General features: G+C 41.5%; 1 protein-coding gene across 1 annotated transcript in view; it reads right to left on the reverse strand.

The window, feature by feature from the left end:
• CFAP58 (cilia and flagella associated protein 58) overlaps window positions 1–16143 on the reverse strand; it is a 92883-nt gene that overhangs the window by 65422 nt on the left and 11318 nt on the right. Inside the window, exons 6-9 of the mRNA XM_079137807.1 lie at window positions 14722–14859; window positions 12729–12888; window positions 8886–8968; window positions 4128–4319 (exon numbers count right to left, since the gene is read on the reverse strand). Of these exons, the coding sequence (XP_078993933.1) occupies window positions 4128–4319; window positions 8886–8968; window positions 12729–12888; window positions 14722–14859 (573 nt within the window). The remainder of the gene's footprint in view (window positions 1–4127; window positions 4320–8885; window positions 8969–12728; window positions 12889–14721; window positions 14860–16143) is intronic.

The raw sequence follows: 16143 nt of genomic DNA on the forward strand, positions 1-16143 counted from the left end.
TGTCCATGTGACCTCTGGGCCGGCTATGGTCCTGTCTAGTTGGGTAAAAACAGCTGAGTAGCAGGAAGGTGGGGTGTGATGGCAATTTCGGGCATCAACTTGACTAGCCACAAGGTGCCCAGATTAAGCGTCATTTCTGGGTGCCTCTGAAAGGGGAGGGATTCCAGAGGAGATTCCCAGTGGACTTATTCAGTGGACTCCGTGAAGCAGCTTACCCTCCTCCATGTGGGCGGGCATCGTCCAGCCCACTGACGGGCTGAACAGATCAGAAGGGAGATGAACGTGGAACTCTCCCCACGGACCTGCTTGAGCGAGGACACCTCCTCTAACTTGGCTTGCCCTCATACTGGGGTTCGTCATGGGCTCCCCAGTTCTCAGGCCTTCAGGCTCAGACTGAGCTCCACCAGCAGCTTCCCCGGGCCTCCAGCCTGCAGATGGCACAGTGGGGGACTTAGTCCCCGTGGTCACATGAACCCATCCTCCTACCTGTTCCCTTTCCCTGAAGAGCCCTGACTCACACGTGGAGTGACTCCTGACCCACGCCTGGTAGTGCAGACCCCGAGCTAGGGAAGAGACGGATGGCGGGGAAAGCTCTGCTCTCCACCTCTTCTCAGGTCGCCTCTTCCATGAAGCAAATGAAAGGGGCCACGAGCGGAGCCCTCGGCTGTTCTCAATGCACCTCTGTCAGCTTTCACGTGATCACCCATTCTCTTACATTTTAACACCGGCCTTTATGTGGGCCTAGTGTTTGATGCTGTTAAAATATTTCATTTACATCTGCACCTTATTGACATTTAATAAAGAGTGGAAACAGCTACATTTGGATTCCACTTTGAGGAATAACTCTGGATTATTTATCAAACAAACTGATTTATCATTTACCTAACACCATGTGCTGAATATTTTTCTAAGGACTTTGCAAATGTTCCTTCATTTAACCCTCACAATCACCTCCGTGACGGGTGTGCCTCCAATCTTTTTTGTAGGCATACACACAAAATTGGGGGCAAATTATATATAGTTAAATGCACACTGTCTTTCTCATATTCATGTTATGAACAAGTTCTCACTTAAAAATATTTTCAAACAATGATGTTAAGCAACTTAATATTGTATCAAATACAAATGTGGCACAATTTAACTTTTTTAAAAAATATTTGGACTGATTCCTATTTTTCATTACTATGAATGACACTTGGAAGAATATTGTTTTATAAAAAAATACTTTGCATTTTTTTTTTTTTTCCTTAGGTTTGGTTTGGATCACAGAAATTTTGAGGTCAAAAGGATAAACTTGGAATAATGTATACTCATTTTAGAAGTAAAAGAAAATATCAGTCTCATTATTCCTCAATGTCCTACAAATAGATGTCCTTCAACAGATGAATAAAGAGACTGTGGTATATATATACAATGGAATATTATTTTTTGTAGAAGAATAATATTCTGGCATTTGCAGATAAATGGATGAATTGGAGAATATCATGCTATAATAAGCCAATTCCAAAAAAATCAAAGGCTGAATGTTTTCCCTGATAAATGGATGATGATATATAATGGGGGTGGGGGTATGAAAGATGGTGGAATGAGACAGACACCATTCCTATGTCCATGTATGATTACACGAATGGTATGAATCTACATCATGCCCAACCATAGAAATGAAAAGTTGTACCCCATTTGTGTACAATGAATCAAAATGCAGTCCATAAAAATTAAAAAATAATAAGAAAGTATGAAAGAGAACTTTTTGTTTGCGGGAGTGGAGGGGTGTGTGTGTGTGTGTGTGTGTGTGTGTGTGTGTGTGTGCGCGCATGTGTGAGTTTGTTGGACAGTAAAGAAAGAAAGATGGAGAGCAGGCAAAAAGATATGCATGTCCTTCCTAAGAAGTTCAGAGATGACATAAGTTGCTGCAGCAAATAATATATGCTGTCAGGGGTTAAGGGAGCACTAGAAAAATTGTAATGGATTAGCAGTATTTTAAGAACTTGTGCATAAATCAGTCTGGTGCCCACGTCAACACCAGAAATTGAGAAAAGCAGTTAAAACTTGGTACCAGGATCTCTCCTTTACATGGAAACAAGGGGGAAAAGTATACAATCCTACATTCAGACCAGTAGCAGCATTCTTTACCACTCACCATCTACCCATTGGTTTAATAAACACTTGTTTAGTGCCTACTATGTGCCAAGATGTTAGAAATAAAGAAATGAAGGAGATAAAGTTCTTGCTCTCAAGACCCCACCATAAAGCAGAGAAAACAAAAACGCAGATAAATAACTACTTTGGAGGTTGGTAGGTGCTAATCCAGAGACATCGGCAAACGCATTAAGTCGGCAGTCACTAGCTGTCCCTAGAGAGTCAAAGGAGGCTTGCCTGAGCATTTGAACTAGGTCTTGAGGGATGAATGGGAGTTTGCACAGAAGGAGAGAAAGGACTTTCAGGGAGAGCTTGGATTCTGTCCCCTAGGTTGGAGTACCCTAACTGCTGTGCTGGGTATGGGCTACAGGTGTGTGCCTAAATGCCAGCTCGCTCCACCCACAGGATGGCCATGTGGGACTAGGCCGCTGGCATCCCTGGCCTCGTCCCTCTGTTTCTGAACAACCTCAACCCCTGTTCCCATGAACCACAGATGTGGAATTTTCTTCATGCGTCGTGATATGAAAAATGTCAGGAAGCACAGCCCCAGGGAGCCAAAGGGTGACGGAGCTTTGAAGAGTGGCAGAAGAAACCTGCAGTGAAGGGGACATGAAGCAGGGCCGCAGCTGACCCTCATGGGACACTCACGTGGACGAGAAAATAGACCTTTGTTGCTGTGGCTACTGAGCCTCTGGAGCTACTCTTTGCAGTGTGAGCTGATAACTCCAGAAGCTGATGTCCTGGTCCACGCTCTGGAACAGGATGAGCTGACCATGGCCCTCCAGGAGCCAGTGAACCGATCAACAGGGCTTGTCAGATGCTTAAGTAAGAAGCAAATATGCTGCCCGCTAATGGCTCCCAATCAGCGCAGTGGGCGTCTCTTGGGAATCTCGGTCCAGTCCTGCCTGGGCTGGACAGAGCACAGGTGCCAGCGCCCCTCAAGACGCTTCTATAAACGTCTGCCCAGCGCTTGTCCAGCCTGATGGGAAGACACTGATTTCCTGTCCCTGAAGCTTGTTCCCTGCGCTCCTCATGCCTGTCGTTCAGCTGCTGACCAGCCCCTGTCATCTTCTTTGAGATTTCACTCCAAAAGACAAAATGAATCTTAAACATGCAAGAGCTTTGGTGGAATGTGCTGTGGATTTCACTGGCCAGAAGAGAGGCTGACAGTGTGGAGCAGACGTTGTGCGAGAGGGAAAAACTGCTCGCACGAGGCTCTTCCCACAGCCTCTCCTCACCTCACAGCTAAGACCCGGGCTGTTCCCTGTCCCGCAGCCCCACCTCTGGACCTCTGCCTGGCCACCTGGGAGTTTAGAGAGGACTAGTTGAACTGCCCAGGTGCAGTGCCCGCCATGTGCTAGGACAGCTGGTTAAGTCCTTGTCATCGATATGGCCTTGAGACTTCTCCCTTTGTAGTTTACAAGAAAGAGAGATCTAGAACTCAGCGGCCACATGTGGATCTCTACCACTGGTGGGATTTTAGATTCACAAATGTTATTAAAAGAAAACATGGTCTTTGAAAATGTGACCACATGGCCCGAAGCCAGTCATCACTCGGGTCTACTGCTAAGGTCATTTAATTAGGTGCCTCTCTCCTCAGAGGAGGCAAGCGTTCCAGGGACAGACGGGAGTGAGAACAGAGGGTTGAGAGATGGTGACATGGCAGCCCTGGGGGCCAACCCAGGCTGCTGCATAGTAGGACAACGGAAAAGAGGCAGAAGCCCATGGGGCAGAGGAGGGGATGGAAAGCCAAGGTGGAGAACACCAAGCACAAGGACTGTCCATACCAAGCACAAGCACTGTCCATTTCAAAATTTGGCCCAGCACAGCTCTGGGATGGCTTTTATTCTATCCACATGCTCCTCTTCCATCTGTGTGCAAGGCACAAGCAGAAAGCTGAGCCGACATTCCCTGCAGCAGTCTGTGATGACCAGAGAGGCAGAGGAGCAACGTGCCCCTGCCCCACCCCAGCATGGCCAGGGGCTTACCTTCTGGGTGAGGTCGCTGGCTTCGTTGATGTACCGGTCGCGCTCCTTCTCCAGTTGAAAGATGATCTTCCTCTGCTTCTGGGCCTCATCCTTATAGCTCTGGATTTCTTCCTCCAGGTTCCTCTTGGTCTGTTCATGGAGCTTCACCAGGTCTATCTGCTTCTGAGTCGCATTGACCGCTTTAAGCATATTCTAAAATCAGGACAACAAAGCAACAGCCACATTATCCGTCATGTTTGAGGAGCTAGGGTTACAGTCACCTCCTACCTCATCCCTGAAATAATGAGATGTCTTGTCTTCGGTAGCAATAAAAATAATCGTATTCTCTGCAGACTATAAAGAGCCTGCTGTGTTAATTTTGCCCAAGGCACTTTAAATACTTATAGAGATGCACTAGGCAAATGGCATCCCTAAGAAGCAGGCTCTATATTGCTCCTGTTTTAAGGGGAGAAGCAGAGATTGAGGGTTCAACTGCTTGCCTACAAGTTCATATGACAGGGAAGTGGCATAGCCAGGACTGGAATCCATGGCTGGCTGACCCAAAGTCTATTCTTCTAACCCTCATCACAGCTCCAGTCTTTATCCAGTGAGGTTAAAACAATTAAACCCAATCATATAACTCAGACTTTGACTGTGAAGAAAGAGAAAAATCAGATTATGAAAAATGCAGATGTTGGGGCTGGGGCTGGGGCTTGGGGCTGGAATTGTAGCTCAGTGGTAGAGCACTTGCCTAGCATGTGTGAGACACTGGGTTCAATCCTCAGCACCAATATAAATAAATGAATAAAATAAAGGTGCATCAACATCTAAAAAATAAAAATAAAAATAATTCAGATGGCTAGAATTAACAATTTCACTCCTAGGTATATGCCTAAAAGAAATGAAAGCAAAAACTTGCGCATGATGCTCATACTAGCACAATTCACAAAAGCAAAAGGATGGAAATAAACCAAATGTCAATCAACTGATGAATATAAACAACATATATTATGTCCACACAGTGGAATATTATTTAGTCATAAAAAGGAATAAAACATTGATGCAGGCTACAACATTGATAAGCATTGTCCTGAGTGAAAGATGGTAGACACAAAAGGTCACAGAGTGCATGATTCCAGTTACAGAACTAGCCAAAATAGTCCAATTCACAAAAAGCAGATCAGCAGTTGTTAAGGGTGGGAGGACAGAGCATGAGGTTTTCTTTTGGAGTGATGAGAATGTTCTGGAACCAGATAACGATGAGGGTGGCAAAAAAATGTGAATGTGCTAAAAGGTACTAATGATAAATGTTGTGTTCGTATTTTACCACAATAAAAACAGTATGTATTTTTTTTTCACACATGAATGCCCACGTCCCAACTCCAGCATTTCTATTTGGGTAGGTCTAGAATGGGACCCAGGCACCTACTTTTTTTTTCTTTTTTTTTTTTTAAGTTAAGCGTGATCTCTGATGCTGAAATAGAAACCTCGCCTCAGGTTGGCTGCCCAGCTAAGAGCAGCACATCCCAGCAGCCACGCTCAGCGGGAGGGTGCAACTCCTGGGAAGGGGGCCAGTGGGGGAAGGCGGGAAAGGGAGCGCCAGACAGGCAGAAGGAGGGAGGATGTGACCCAAGCCGAAGGCACAGGTGTATGCAGAAGTCACAGGAAACCATGAACGTGACAGTGAACACCTGTCCAGGGAAGAAGAGAGGGAAGGAGGAAGGAGGGAGGAAGGGAGGAAGGAAGAAAGGAAGGAAGGGAGGGAGGGAGAGAGGAAGGAGGGAAGAAGAGAGGGAGAGAGGGAGGGAGAAAGGAGGAAGGGAAGGAAGGGAGGGAGGAAGGAAAGGAAAGGAAGTGAGGAAGAAAGAAAAGACAGAAGAAAGAGAAAGAAAGGAAGGAAGGAAGGAGAGAAACAAAGAGAAAAGAAAAGAAGGAAAGAAAAGAGAAAGAGAGAAAGAAAGAGAAAAGAAAAAAGAAAAGAAAAGAAGGAAGACTGGGTGGGTCCATCCTGCCAGGGACTTTTGAAATAGAGCCTTCATTAGTGCCTGCCCCGCTCGCTCTCTCTCTCCCTCTCCCTCTCTCTCTCAGTCTCTGGTGGGTGGGTGGGTGTGTGTGTGTGTGTGTGTGTGTGTGTGTGTGTGTGTGTGCGTGCTGGGGATCGGACCCAGTGCCTCGTGCCTGTTAGGCAGACAATCTACCACTGAACTCCACCCCCTGCCCCAGGCCTTCTCTGTAGAAGAGAAAATTGGCAGCTGTTGGCAATGACCATGTGGACTGGGAAACAGTCTTCACTGAGAGGAAGCAAAAACTCAGCAGGAAGTCTGGTGATGGAGAGAGAAAGAAGCCTTTGCTTCCCAAGAATTGGTTCCAGGCCAGAACCCTATCATTTCCTAAGGCCCCACTGTATCATTAAGCATCTTTGTGGTGACCAGCTGGACCAAACTCTCCGGTCCAGCAAGGGGTGAAGGGGGATTGGAAAATAAAGATTCAGACACAGATCGTGAAGATTAAGCTGGGATCAGGTTAATCTGGGATCAGGTGGAGCTCTGCTTTCTGATGGAGATGCAGATCTAAAGAGTCACACCAGCAATCTTTATTTAGATTAGTCTCATTATCAGGTTAAAGACTATGCAACCATTATTCTTTGTATTCAGGAAAATTACAGAAACTAGGACATCTATGTTGCTTTTCCACAGCTGCAATCCACAGTTGCAAAGTGCAATGTTAGGAGCTTTGTGAAGCTCTCAAGAAAGTTCACTGTTTAAAGTTACTGGAAGGCAGGCAGGAATTGGAGAAGTGGAGCTGGTGAAACATTGTGGTTGTCTAGCATAAGAATTCCTTCCTTCCCGGGAGCTGCGAGCCTGAGATGGAGGTCAGAGCTGATAGGACTCTTGCACAGAGCCTCCTCATGCAGGGCATTGCCACAGCGGCTAAGCTTTCTATACCCTTGCACAGAAACAGTCCCAGGCACTGGGCATGCCACAGCCATGAGGTCATCAGAGACCCCGGATCTCAGTCACTGCTCTCCCATCCTCCGTCACCGCACTCAACACATCTTATAGTTCCTTCTCAAATCTCTAGCCATCCCAGACCTGCAGCTAGGTCCAAAATCCACTCAGGTAAAATGTCCGCCCATAAAATATTGGCTGGGCAATGACAGAGTAAACAGAAAAGGTCAAATTTGTTTGCAGGTGTTTGATCAAACATTTATTCTGTAAAAGACAAAGCCACTTTGACACAACACTGAAGGAACCACAAAATCTTCAAGTCACTGCCTGTCAAAGCCATGTCATTCATTCTTTCAATGAAGATGACATTTCAAATCAGTAAGGAAAGAATTTTTTACCAATACAGGTTGAGTACTGCAGAGCCCAGTGCTAAGATTACAATGGCCAGGAAAAGTAATTCGAAAATACACCCTTCCCTAAAGGAGGAACCAACATTAATCAAATCAAACAAACAAATGGAAAACTGCTGTTGTGCTACATGTCCTATCATGACATACAACCTATTCGTTTTTTACCAATATATAAAAAATAAAAATGGATTGCATGTTGTGTGGGTTAAAAATTAATTTAAAAGCCAGGCACAGTGGAGCAAGCCTGTCATCCTAGCAACTCGGGAGGCAGAGATAGGAGGATCACAAGTTTGAGGCCAACCTCAGCAACTTAGCAAGATCCTAGGCAACTTAGCAGCACCCTGTCTCAAAATAAAAAATAAAAAGGACTGGTGATGTAGCTCAGTGGTTAAGCACCCGTGGGGTTCAATCCTCAGTAACCAAAACAAATTAATTTAAAAATCTAAATTCAGAAGTATGGTTAATATGTATAAATATATAGCATAAAGGAACAATTTCCAGGATTATGCAGGAAAAGAATTTGAATGATTTTCTTAATATGTGCTTAGCATGGAAAGAAGCAACCTCCTGCCATTTCCAGAGATTCCCTAAGTAGTCCACTTTAAGCCAAAACCTAGTTTGTTTTGTGAACATTTGTTCGGTTTTGGGAAACCTGAAGGAAAGCAATGATTCAAGCCACAGTGAACCAAGGCCATTTTTACTGTGATTAGAAGACACCATCCTGGCCACCCCTCCACACCTGGCCTTTGGCTTCCAGGAAACCCTTGGGCAGGAGAGTTTGCCCTAAATCTTTCAAAGCAGTCAATCTCAATATGACTGTCAGTGGAAGGATTCCTCTGGAAGGAAGAAAGAGGGGGCCCTGCCTTTAAATAAAAGCCTCCTGGTCTTCAGACTTCTCCTACCCCTGGACTTTGGGCCTCCACGAACTCAGAGACCAGAGGGACAGGCCCCCAAACAAAAACCTACAACCATCCATCAAAGATAGACGGAGGGAAGACTTTTTCTATAACTGACCTGCCATTTTCATACCTAAGCCTTCAAAGTTAAAATTTAATTAGTCCTCGCACTTATGATTTTTGGATTAGCCTAAGTTGTAGATTATAGATATTAAATTCAAGAAATTTCGATCAATGGCTTAGGATGCCAAATAACACACCAGTAATGAAAACAGAATCTACAAAACACTCTGAAATCCCCTGCTGGTTTACATGCTAATTCTCTGAAGTCCCTTTGTGATAATGCAGTTTCAATTCAGGGCCAGTGAACAGTAGCCTGTGAGCAGCTGCTTAGGGGGAAATTGAGCACTATTATTTAGTCTGATCTACCTTTGTTTGCCTCAGTCTTCTTTCCCCATTCAGCTGGCAGATATTATAGCACTAAAGACGGGCATTTATTTGCCATTGTTACTTTAACGAACTCACCTTATTTAGTATTTCCCTTTCTCTCATAAGCTCGTCCATGGCTTTCTTATCAAGTTCTGCTTGTTTCTTTGAAGCCTCCACCTCTAAATCATCAGGGAGAAAAATAATAATAATCGCAGAGTCAACTTAAAAGAGAATCTACCAAAGTCATACAAAACCTGCTTCACAGTAGTAGCTCTGAAACTACTCTTAGCTGAGTGATAGGTGATCTTCATTTTAACTCTGAGGTGGATCACCCCACCCCGATGAAAAGAAAAAAATTGAGGCTTAGACAGATTAAGCCAGATGAGAATGTTCCCAGCCCAGAGGTGACAGGGTTAAGATGAGAAGCTTGGCTTCTCTGACTTCAAAAAGTCCTTGCTCTTTAACTCGTTTTTATTACACCAATAAGTAGAAAGACAGATGAACCAAAGGGAAAAAATACAAATCAACCAGAATCTACTTAAGATTTTGGTATCTCACTTTTTCCTATGAAAATATGTAAATATAAACAAATACACAAACACACACACTGAAAGGGAACCGTGCTGCGCGTGTTATTTTGTAGCTTGCTTTCATAATTAACAAATAGAGGATAAAGGCCTTTCTTTATTATAAATTTGCATCTATGTCGAACTTTTTAATAACTCCATGGTTTTTCACTATATAATAAAAAGCATAATTTATTTTGCCAAGCCCCCATTTTAACATTTAAGTTGCTTTCTTTTTTTCATAATTATAAACAATGATCTTGTTAAAGTTCTTGTTCATTTGCTCTTCTAAAGGAGGAAGTCCTAGATTTTTTTTTAAAATATTACTCTCATACTGACAAATTTCTTTCCAGAAAATTAATAGCAATATAAATGAACACCTAACCACCACTACGTACTATCATTCTCTTTGGTCTTTGACAGTGTGATAGATTGTTTTTAAAATCAGCCGGGCACAGTGGCTCAGGAGGCTGAGGCAGGAAGATTGCAAATTTAAGGCCAGTCTTAGCAAGATAAGCAATTTAGCCAGACCCTGTCTCAAACTAAAAAAATTAAAATGGTGGGGAATGTAGCTCAGTGGTTAAGCATCCCTGGGTTCAACCCACGGTACAAAAAAAAAAAAAAAAAAAAAAAAACAACCAGTATGTCAGTATTTCATTAACATCTACATTTCTTTGATTGATACTAAAGTTGATCATTTTTTCACATTGAATAACTACTTATTATGTGTTTTTTCAAAATTCCCAATTTACCCTTTAATAGTTTTTCTCATGAAATTCCTTATCCTTTCTGTGGATTTTTAAGAGCTCTTTATGTACAATAAAGATATAAATGCTTTGACAATATTTTGGCCAATCCACTTTATTTATATAGTCTTTTGCTAATCAGATTTTTTTTTTTTTTTTTTGGTACCAGAGATTGAACCCAGGGGTGCTTTATTACTAAACTATGTCCCCAGCCTTTCTTAAAATTTTTATTTATTTATTTATTTATTTATTTATTTATTTAAGACAGGGTCTCACTAAGTTACTTAAGGTCTTGCTGAATTGCTGAGGCTGGCTTCAAACTTGTGAACTTTGTGCCTCAGTCTCCCAAATCCCTGGGATTACAGGCATGCACCCCTGTGCCTGGCTAAACAGAAATTTTTATTTCATTAAGTCTCTCAATCTTGGCTTTTATGGCCTCAATATCTGGTATGAATTTTTTCCCAAAAAATTTGTCATGCACACATTTTCAAAACGACCCATAGGGCATAATTGACCCATAGGGCATAATGACCCATAGGGCAGATATCATATATCTCTGATGATACTCTTGAGTATTTTCTGGCCTTTCCAATATTTTCCATTGATTTCTTTATCTATATATCGTCACTACACTATTTACTCTTCGAAGCTTTATAATATCAGATACAATTACATTTAAATATCTGCACTTCTCAAAGATTTAAATGATAATATAATACATTAAATATTTGTTCCATTGTCATTCTTAATTTCCAGAAATTTATAGCTATTGTCATGTTTGTTTTTCTGGAGAAATGCTAGGATCTGTTTTCAAGGTCCATGCAACATAACTCATTGAAATTTTTACTGAAAATATTAAGTGCATGGATTAATTTGGATGGATTTATATCTTTATCATATTAAGTATTCTGATCTAGAAACTTGGTATATCACTCCATTTTTCAAGTCTTCCTTACTACCACTCAGTGGAATTCTGTAGTTTTTATGTATAGATCATGCAAGTATCTTGATAACTTTACCCAGATATTTTATTGCTTTAGTTGCTATTGTGAAAGGGGGTTTTCTAGCATATATTCTGATTTTTTGACATAAAAAAAGATCGTTGATAGCTACATATTTAATTTACAGCCTGTCACCCTATTGAACTCTTGGGTTAGTTCTAGTAGTTTTTCAGTTCATTGTGGGAGAAAATCCTAACACAGGAGGACCCATGCTCCTAATCATCATGCTCAAGGCTGCTTTTGTTTTTGTGGTGCTGGGGTTGGAATCCAGGCCTCCCACATGCTAGGCAAGTTCTCAACCACTGAGCTACATTGCCAGCCTTCAGTGCCTCTCTTTGGTCAGGTTCATCAAAAGAAAGAGGTCCAACAGGGCTCAGTGGTGCACACCTGTAGTCCCAGCTACTTAGGAGGCTGAGGTGAGAGGTCACTTCAGCCCAGATGCTCAAGACCAGTCTGAGCAACATAGAGAGACCCTGTCTCAAAAAAGGAGGGAGCAGGAGGAGGAGGACAACGACCACAAGGAGAAAAGTCCTTAAAAAGAAATGACAATGTTTATATCTATGAAGTAACCATAAAAGAGAATATGACGACTTTATAAATATGACTTCAGGATGAAAGAAATGTTTTGTGCTCAAAGTGTAGAAGTATTGTAAGCAAAAATACAGAAATGGAAAATAAATTAAAATTTTTTTAAACAATACAGAAATGGAAGTGTGGGAATGTTCTGATGGTCGTTCATATTCCTTCCTCTCTGTCATTGAAGGTATTAGACTGTAAAATCGTGCTGGACTGTAGGTACCCTGGAAGGTAGATCCTCTTCTACCCAGGGTCTGCACACAGTCTGCATTCAATTTACTGAATGGACAAACAGAAATGAAGATAATCCACAGTGGATTATTCCTAATGTCTTAGGAACATTAAAAGTTCCTCAGTAAAAGATTATTTCCTAATGTCTTAGAAGGAAAAACATCTGCACTTCTCAAGGGCTTAACTGATAAATATTTCTAATAATTTTAACCAGAGATTTAGATTTTTACCCCAGTGAGGCATTGTATGGTTCTATGATTTTATGTATGCTAACTCATTCAGTGATTGATAACTCACAGCAGCCCACGAGAGATCAACAAGTGTTCCTGTCTCACGCATAATGAGTCTCTGTCCCCAAGTCCATTGCTGTTTCTGCCATATCGAACTTGAGCGGGATACATATTAGTAATTATATTCCTATCAGAAAATAGTAATGCATCTGGATGATAACACATGACATTTAATAAGCACTTACTATGTGCTAGGTGCCATCTACCACATTGTCCCAGATACTATTAATGAAGGACATTGATTTTAACATATCCCCTATCCTCTATGGACAGAACTGACAAATATTGAGTAATACTTTGGGTTGTTTTTACACTGAGACAATAGAACCTGTGGAAGAATTTATTAAGGTAAGAATTAAAGGTATTCAAAATGGCGGCCCTCCTTATTACTGGTTTCCAGTTTGTTGTCATATTGATTTCAATTGGCATGTTTATGTTTGTAGCATGGAGCCCTGGGTTGTGAGGTGTCATTAGTCACTAATGAGATAGACATCTCTAAGTTAATAAAACAAAGCACAAAATGATTTACCTCTCTCTAATCCCAAGATCTGATTCTTTAGGGTTTCTTTGTGCTGTTCCACTTCTGCCTTTTGCTCTTCAATCAGGTGCAATTTCTTATGGATTTGTTCTCTGATTTTGTTGAGCTTCCCAATGTCGAGGCGCATCTGATGGACTTCTTCTTCTTTGGCCTGTCATTAGTGAGAAAGAAATTAACCAGGATACCAAGTAAATAAAGATCAGTGACTGAATGAGGGCAGAGCCAATCAAAGGAAAGTCTTCCAGTGGCAGTGCCGTGTTGCCCTATGGGATCATATCAAAACATGCTGCTGGGTTTTGAGGAAATTAAAAAGTTCTTTTCTCAGAATAAAATATGTAGCTACAAAACTAAAACAATGAAAAGACTGATGAGATCTGGTGTTGTAAGTTACAGTCTAAGTGTGGAATCAAATAAGATGAGAATACTGAATCACATGTATCACAAATATATGAATTTTGCATACCAAAGCTGTATTTTGGGGGGGGGGGGGTGCTAGGGATCGAACCCAGGGCCTTGTGCTTACAAGGCAAGCACTCTACCAACTGAGCTATCTCCCCAGCCCCACAAAGCTGTATTTGATGAGTAGTTTTCATGGACTCACAAAGTGGTCTCTCTGAGAAGGTCAGTAACATAATTAAGGTCATATAAAACATTTAAACATTCTCTCGAATCCACAGAGTTAACTCAGCCCAATCAGAGGCACTAGAGAAATGGATCTTCCTTCCTCCTGTTAGGCCAGTCTGTGGATTTACAGACAGTCAAGTAGAACAGCATAAAGAGACAAATCTACATAATGGCAAAAGGTACCAACAAATAATTCTAATAAGGAAAATCTTCAGATTTTTATTGGGGACCTCTCTAGTATGGATTTTTATATTTTAAATTATATTCATTTTAAATCTTTCTTGTATTAGAAATGACAGGAAAAGAGTTGGGGATTCTTCTACAAACAATGATTAGCAATTTTCTTGGTTCTTGACAATAAAGAGACTGAAATTAGCTGTGTATGTTTTCCTTAGGGTATTAATAGATACCTAATCCCAGTAGGTGTTTCAAGTCAATCCACTCTGGACTGCTTTAAATGTTCTGCAGCCTTAGACCCCTAGAGGGTTAATTCTAAGATGATCCATTTCAATGGTTATTAATCCAAACCCCACAGTTAGACTCCTGAAAAATCCTGGAGACCTCTCACATTTCCAGCATGCATGCAAAATGAAATGCAAGATGCAAATAAGTGTGTGTGTGCATGTGTGAACACATATGAGCCTTCATCAGATTCTCAAAAGAAACCATAACATACAAAGATGCTATGGCTCACTGCTCAGATCTATATATTATGCCCAGTATGCTAATATAACCAAATATGGAATCTGGATTTTGATTCTGAGTGAAAGTATAAACATAAGGCTGCTCTGTTAATTATAAAGGCATACAATATGTATTCGAGTATAAAACTGCTATCCAAATCTAACTTGTAAACGATCTTCAATGAGGGAAAGAAAAACAGGAAACTGTATTGAAATATACATTAGTGGTAAAAATCATGATACCACAATCCTGGATATAAATACCTAATAGTGCCAATCCATGCCCCAACCCTCCCACTCCACCTCTCCAGAACCAATAATAAAATATAGTCTGAATTCTTTTCCACTCACACATGTGAGTGGTTTCTAGCTCTCGGCAACTGGTTACTTGCAAGGCTCATTAAGGAGATGAACATCTGAGCTTGCTTTGGAAAACATTTGCATAACCATATGACCAATAATCAGGTTTGCAATTTTATAAGTAAGAATGGGAGTTATCAAACTGTCTGCTTCCAGGCATAAAGCAATCACCATGGGCTCGCACCTGCTTCTGACTTCCTGGGGCCCTTGGCAGAGCTAACAGTTTATTCAACCCAAGGTTCCAAGTGCAAAGGGAAACCTGTGCTCCAGGTAAGGAAGGGAAGGGCTAGGGAACAGACATGTCACTTAGTGTTTACTTTGAGCTCCAAGGCCTTCTGCTGGTTCTCCTGGGACAGTTGCTCACAGGCCAAAGTGTGTTGCTCGTTCTCTTGCTGAAGTTTAGAATTTCTCATCTGGAACTGCTCCAGTTCCTTCGCGGCTCTCTCATTCAGTATCTGAAAGGCACGGAGCGAGCTGGTTAATGCTTTTTAATCTGATTACAGTGTCTGCACATACACGCGGGAGGCCCCACAAACCTCCTGGGAAGATAACAGCAATCGCACTTATTTGTCTTCGTAGAAATTGTTCTTTATCCCAGATGAAAACACAAACACACTCAAATATGATGAATGTTAAATGGCCGAGGAAAATGTTGCCTTCTAATGAATAACAACACAGTGAGCATATTTTTTTTTTTTTTTTTTTTTTCCTGAGAGCCTAGGGAAGTCTTGTTCACAGGTGGTGGATAAATATTTTAATGCCTGTTTGCCATTTGGCAGGCTTTGCATACGCAACAATTGCTATAATCATTGCAAATGAGCTAGGGATTCAAATGGGTTTTATCAGCTCTGGGGCTCAGATGCTCCATCTCCAGAAGCAAATCCTGCATTGACATGCCTCCAACGTTCTCCAACGTTCGAGCAGACGAGTCCACCAACACAGACAACTCCCTCTAATCCAACTTAAGCTAGAACTGTGGAGCAGAATGGAGTGATTCCTAGCTACCTGATTTCAGCGTCAACCCAATATTCCTCTTCCCTATCTTGATTATTCTGAGCACACACGAGTTTATAAAAACAAAGGACTATGTCTTAGGAGGTCCTTCTATTGCAGGAATATAAGGGAGATAGAGCTGAAGAAAAAGAAAGAAAAGAGAGAGACGGTTAAGGTGTTCTTCCAAATATAACTCCCCTGTATGCAAAAACTGAACATGGAAAGAATCCATCCAATCAACAGAAGAATGGATAAAGAAAGTGTGGTGTATATACACAATGGAGTTTTATTCAGTCGTAAAGAAAAATGAAGTCCTGTCATTTGCAGAAAAATGGATGGAACTTGAGACCATTATATTAAAGCAAAATAAGCCAAACTCAGAAGGTCAAGAATGGTATGTTTTCTTTCATATGTAGAGGCTAGAGAGGAAAAAGGAAAAGAAAGGTGAGGGGTGGGACTCTCATGAAAATCAAGGGGACATCAGTAGAAGAAAGAGAGGTGGGAAAAGAAGGCGGGGAGTGCTAGGGAATGAGATTGGCCAAATTAATTGTTACATTGTGTTCATGTATGAATATGTAACAACGAATCCCATCATTATGTACAACAATAACACACCAATAAAAAATGTGGAAGGTTAAAAAAAAAAAGAGAGAGAGAATCCATTCTAGTCCCCATCAACAGGCACTAGACAAAAAGTAACCAGCTCTGCTAAAGGTGAAATTTTATTTTACATGAATCCTGGATTC

This window comes from Sciurus vulgaris, assembly GCF_902686455.1.
Source record: "Sciurus vulgaris genome assembly, chromosome: 4".
In the NCBI taxonomy this organism is placed as follows: domain Eukaryota; kingdom Metazoa; phylum Chordata; class Mammalia; order Rodentia; family Sciuridae; genus Sciurus; species Sciurus vulgaris.